The sequence below is a fragment of the Rana temporaria genome, chromosome 5, assembly GCF_905171775.1.
Source record: "Rana temporaria chromosome 5, aRanTem1.1, whole genome shotgun sequence".
NCBI lineage: Eukaryota > Metazoa > Chordata > Amphibia > Anura > Ranidae > Rana > Rana temporaria.
In genome coordinates this window covers 341403777-341409776 of record NC_053493.1, presented here as the reverse complement: position 1 = coordinate 341409776, position 6000 = coordinate 341403777, and the positions used below count along the sequence as shown (strand labels likewise).

The following is a 6000-nucleotide window of genomic DNA, read 5'->3' as shown; positions in this document are numbered from 1 at the left end:
AATGTGCCTGACAATTTAAACCCAAAAGTAATATTTATTTCATACCTACCTAAAATGGATATGAATGTTAACCTTTTCTTTCTGATAGAGTTTTGTATAAACCTATCCAGGCCTTTGACGTAATATTATTAGAAAAGATTATTATTATTATTAATAAGATTATTCAGACATTGATATAATCAACATGTCTAGTATTACTAACATTAAAGGATTTCTAAATAAAAAATTACACTGTTTGGTAATTTAGTTTATTAAATAAAAAATAATTATTTTAAAAATGTTACAGTTATAACCATATACAGTAAGTAGTAGTAGTGCTGGGTTTTCAACATTATAAATACATTCTGTATTCTATGTATTTGCGTCCCTAATGCATTTCTGCATTATTACTGTGTAAATATGAGAGTACATTTCAATTAAAGAGTATCACAGTTGCTTTTGTACTGATGTACTGTAAACATTGGCACAAGTTTAACTTTATATATGTATATAAAAAAAATTTATTTTGTTTCTATAAGGAAAAGTATGATATATTAGCATGAAGGTGTTTCCAAAGTAATTTTATCTACCTAAACAAAAATATTAGTTAGAAGGCACATTTATCACACTAATGTCAACATTACTCTGGCAAAATCTTTCCTTTAAGTTAAATTGGATCTTTTCCAAAAAGTAAAATAACTTTGACATTTGACTAGTATATCTACTGTGAGACTGGATACAGTTTTGCAGTAAAACATAGTAACACATTTTTAATAAAAGAACATAAATTATATTTTGCATACAATATACCTGAATGTATGTATAAACAAGTAGTAAAATAGCAATATTATAATATATTGCCAAATGTATTAATTTATTAATTTTAACATATAACAATTTAATTAGGAGAAGATATGAAATTAATAATAGGTCCGATATACAAAATATCTAATTTAACAAGTTACAAGTATTGACTCTAACACACTCTATTTCCAGTTGACTGTGTTATATGCCATCTTATATACAGCTGAGGGCTGCAGAGAAAGCAAAACTGGCAGTGTCCATTCTTTTCTTTGTTATGTACAAAATATCAAGGTTTTTGCTTCAAGATTGATTGATGTGTAATGACAGTTGCATGGTTTGTGGATATCTTATACTGTTCTTGTCCTGACCCTTGAGGAGGAGAAGGCAAAGGTGTTTCAGGAGTGGCTAAAATACAAAATTACAAACAATAATACTTAGCTATTTTAAAATGTAATATTGAACATAAGCAAACCTGGTTTGTGGACCAAAATTAAAAATGTTGCTGTTACTGAAATGCTAAATTAGCCTCAAATTTTACCATGAGGACTCCTTAGGTGAGAACTGAAAAATAATTAAAATAAAAAAACATTAAAGTAATTTAATATGTATGTCAGTGCCTGAACAATTTGTACATAGCAGCTGGCATCAACAAACTTGTCACTCTAATTTTTATCAAGTGCAATTGATAAATCTGCACAAGAAAAACTTTAATAAAAGTGGTTAAAAAAGGAGCCTTATTCCCTGTACACACGATCGGATTTCTGATGGAATCAAATCCGATGGATTTTTTCATCGGATATCCGATGAAGCTGACTTTCATCAAGATACGCTACGCCGCTGTAACTTACCTAGGCTTAGTTTGAATCCTCAACAAATTTGTGCCGTAAGTTATGGCGGCGTAGTGTATCTCTCGCGGCGTAAGGGCGTGGAATTCAAATGAGGCGGGTAGGGGGCGTGTTTCATTTAAATGAAGCGCGTCCCCACGCCGAACAAACTGCGCATGCGCCGTCCCTAAAATTTTCCGCCGTGCATTGCGCTAAATGACGTCGCAAGGACGTCATTGGTTTTGACGTGAACGTAAATGGCGTCCAGCCCCATTCACGGACAACTTACGCAAACGATGTAAAATTTTCAAAATTAATTGCGGGAACGACGGCCATACTTAACATTGAGTATGCCACCATATAGCAGCTTTAACTATACGCCGGAAAAAGCCGAACGGAAACAACGTAAAAAAATGTGACGGCCGCGCGTACGTTCGTGGATCGTCGGAAATAGCTAATTTGCATACTCGACGCGGAAAACGACGAAAACGCCACCTAGCAGACGCCAAAAAATTGCATCTAAGATCCGAAGGCGTACGAAGACGTACGCCTCTCGGATCTAGCCAAGATGCCGTCGTATCTTGCTTTGAGGATTCAAAACAAAGATACGACGCAGGAATTTTTAAATTAGGCCGGCGTATCAATAGATATGCTGGCGTAATTTCTTTGTGGATCTACCCCTATCAGACTAAATTCCAAACGTGCCAAAACGCAGTGACGTAAAACACTATGACGAGCCAAAAAAAAATTAAGTTCAATGCTTCTGAGCATGCGTCGACTTGATTCTGAGCATGCGTGGATTTTTCTCCGATGGAGTTTCACACAGACGATCGGAATTTCCTATCGGTTTTTTATCTATAGGAAAAATTTAAAACATGTTCTATTTTTTTACACAGATGGAAAAAAGACAGATGGGGCCCACACACGATCGGTTTGTCAGATGAAAACCGTCCATCCGTCTTTTTTCATCGGACAAACCGATCGTGTGTACATGGCTTAAGAGTATATCTAACGGCAATCATTTTTGTTCTGAATAGAGTAGGGAAGGATTAGAACTTTTATCAGGTATTTAATGTTTTCTCTATGACTGGAGGTGGAGAAACATCCAAAATACTAAAAGCATTGTACACTTTCACTTTTTTTGTTGTTTTAAGTACGTATTAGTGGCCAAGACAATGCCAAGACATTGCACTGGATGAACACCGATATCAGAGCATAACGTGAGTTCGCTGATGTGAATGGTCTTTAAGAGGGAACTAACCTCATCTTGGAGATATTTTTTTCTCCAAGATACCTGTTGTGTTTACAGGGTGGGAAGGAAAAAATCCAAAGAAGACCTAACAGAGCTTTTAACCATCTCTACTCTATCCAAAATTAAAAAAAGGTGTTGACTAATGTACTTTAATTCATAGCAAAAGCTCTTAAAGTGGAGTTCCACCCATAAATATAACATCACATCAGTAGTTTTAAAAAAATGTCATTAGTCCTTTAAGAACATTTTTTTTTTTTTTTTAGATGCCTTCAAAGTGTTGTTGCTAGGCAGAATAGTTGATCTTCCCTCTTCCTGCACCTAGGTGCTTAAGCTTCACCGCACAGACTCCTGGGAATGTAGTGGGTGTATCTTTCCAGGAGTCTGTGCACTCCCCAGTCTCGAAGAATCATGTGACTTGGACAGTACAGGTGCTGAAACCTGATCTGAAAACTATTACATTGCTTGTGCAGCACTGAGCATGTGCGAGATCTGCAAGGCTGAAATCCAGGAAGTCATACAGTCTGGCTTCATGATGCCCACACTTAAGATGGCCTCAGTCAATTTCTATTATATAAAGTGTCTAAATGCTGTAACAACCTAACAAAACTGACCTTAGTTTACAGACTAACTTTACTAGAATACATTAAGCTTGTGTATTACAGGGGTATTTATATTTAAAAAGTGAAATTGTGGCCGGAACTCCGCTTTAATGTCTCTTCTCCCTATTTGAAATAGTTGCAAGAATTCATGTGTAATATACACACAGATGCACACATCAATTACTTATCATTTAGAACAAAAATTCCTTGTTTTAGTTTATATAATCTGAAACATACTGTATAAATATATATGTTTTTTCTTGAACGTCCATCTGATCCGGAAACTGCTTTACCTTCCAAAGAATTCATAATTCTGCTCAGTCTTGTGAACCAGGCAACCTTTCCAAACAGCAACAACCAAGTCCTGGAGCACTGAGCAGACCATATTACTGTTTAATAGATTGTCACATTAGAAAACCTTTAATTTAAGCACATATCTGCAAAGAAGAGTGTACATACTACTTTTCTGCCAACCATGCTGCTCCGTTGCAGAGAACAGGTCCCCTGAACACTTCTTCCAGTGTATCTCTATGGTCCCCAACAACACTCACTGGTTCCGCCTGCTGACCTCTACATCACTACTATATCCTCTAAAGCCTCGTACATACAGAGAATATCAGACAAATGAGCATCCATTTTTTTTTGCATGCTAGTCTCATATCGAAAATTAAGAGGGTACTAAAGTAAAAAAATTCTTGTACAACAGAATACAACTTTAGAAGTGATGTAATGTGTTCTATCGTTTCTAAGCATCTGTGGTCTCTGTCTTCCGATATTTTAGGTGAATACTGTACTAATTAAACAAAAATGTTACGTTCTTTTATCATACAAGATTATTTTTTGTGTTTGTCCCTTCAGATAATTTTGCACAAACTGTCGTGATCGGCTCTCGAAAGCTGTGTAATAACGATCAGATTATTGTAAGATCGCTTTGAGCGTGGTATTCTTCGTCAGATTTTCTGATCGTGTGTACTTGGCACAAGGATGTGAGAATCAATAGGAGGAAACATGAATGCTTATTGGGACCACCGAGATGTCAATTTTCCAGAGGAATTCAGGGTATCCATTCTCTGCAATGGGCCAGTGTTTAGTGGTACAGTCAGCAGGAAAGGTAAGTATGTGCTCTCTTCTGTACAGGTATGTGCTTGAGTTATAAGGCTTTCTAATGTGACATGGTCTTATGAAACGATGCGGCCTGATCCAGGACTCTCCCCTGCTTGTGAATGAACAATGAAGCAGCAGGAGCACACTGTCAGCCATAAAATATACTCTCCTGTATGCATGTTTACTATGTTACACCTACAGCATTGTGCAAAGTAATAGAGCACAGTGGATTGCAGGGGATTAATATCAAGACAAATGAAAGTACCTTTATTAGTTGTATGCAAAATACATAAAATGATTTGTAGTTTATACAGTACATGTTATGTAGTGCTAAGTAATGTTTTATTACTGTGTGGAGTTCCAGTTTAATCATACACATTTCAAAAATGTAAACTTAAAATATGTCTTTGTAGATAAAAGTTTTCTTCTTCTTAGCCACATGTAAATAAATAATTATTTATAACTTGAAATACATGTGTTTCTGGAATGCAATCCTGCCATAAATTATGAACCGTCCCTCATCTACTGATAAAACATGCAAGTATCATATTTTTTTTTTATAATACTCTTACTGAATATTCAAACTTTATTCAATGCTAAATGTATCAAACTGGAAGCATTTTAATATGCTTAATATACACACCAATCTGTTCTGAGTGTAGTGTAGAAGACATGGAACTTAGCAGAGTTTGTCCCACTAGAGGGTCTTGTGATATATGAGGATGTGCAGGATGGTGGATGTGACTAGACTCTGTTGCTGAACCTGTTGAAAAATGAATATTTATTTAAAGATAGCAAATTATTTGCCAAAACTTTACAGGTTTGCCAAAAGCATGTTCTATATATGATCTGGCCTGGTCAAACCCAACCCAAAATGTAACTGACATTACAAAACCAATCTGCATTTGGTTTTCAATTACTGAATGCATAATGGTGAAGGTAAAGTAATTGCATCATTCTAAAACTCTGTTAATTTTGACCAAAGATATTATTATGGCAAGGTATCTTTTAACAACTGTGCAAAGTTGAAGATGATTTCAGAAACACTCTGAAAAAGAATAGTAGAAACTGTAATACAAATGAGAAAGTGCTTGGAGAATATTTAATACACTCTCATAACACAGTGATATTTATTAAAGCAAAGAATCTGCATAAAACCAAGTGTGAGTTAGAGCCAGGCGGCACGACTTCGGGGGTGACTCCGCAAGGCGTCCTGAAGACGACTTCAGAGGCGACCTGCAAAATTACCTCTGTATAAAAGTCAATGCAGGTCACCCCGAGCCGCCCCCGAAGTCGTACAAGAACCTTTTTCTAAGTCGGAGCGACTTGCGTCGCTCCTATTAGAATGGTTCTATTGCATAGAATGGGACGCGACTCGTCAGGCGGCTGAGCCGCCTGACGAGTCGCCCCAGTGTGAACCGGCTCTTAGGAGACTAGG

At 36.4% G+C, this 6000-nt stretch overlaps 1 protein-coding gene across 6 annotated transcripts in view; it reads right to left on the bottom strand.

Annotated features, from left to right (window-relative positions):
• Positions 1–232: 232 nt before the first annotated feature.
• HNF4G (hepatocyte nuclear factor 4 gamma) overlaps positions 233–6000 on the bottom strand; it is a 184547-nt gene continuing 178779 nt past the window's right edge. For 4 of the 6 annotated variants that reach the window (XM_040354454.1, XM_040354455.1, XM_040354451.1 and 1 more), the window contains 2 exons: positions 5206–5325; positions 233–1188 (listed from right to left, as the gene is read on the bottom strand). In XM_040354454.1, coding sequence (XP_040210388.1) covers positions 1070–1188; positions 5206–5325 — 239 coding nt within the window. In that variant the 3' untranslated portion in view covers positions 233–1069. Of the gene's footprint in view, positions 1189–1255; positions 1345–5205; positions 5326–6000 lie in introns of all 6 variants that reach the window. The other 2 variants (XR_005749522.1, XM_040354452.1) reach the window with 2 other exon arrangements.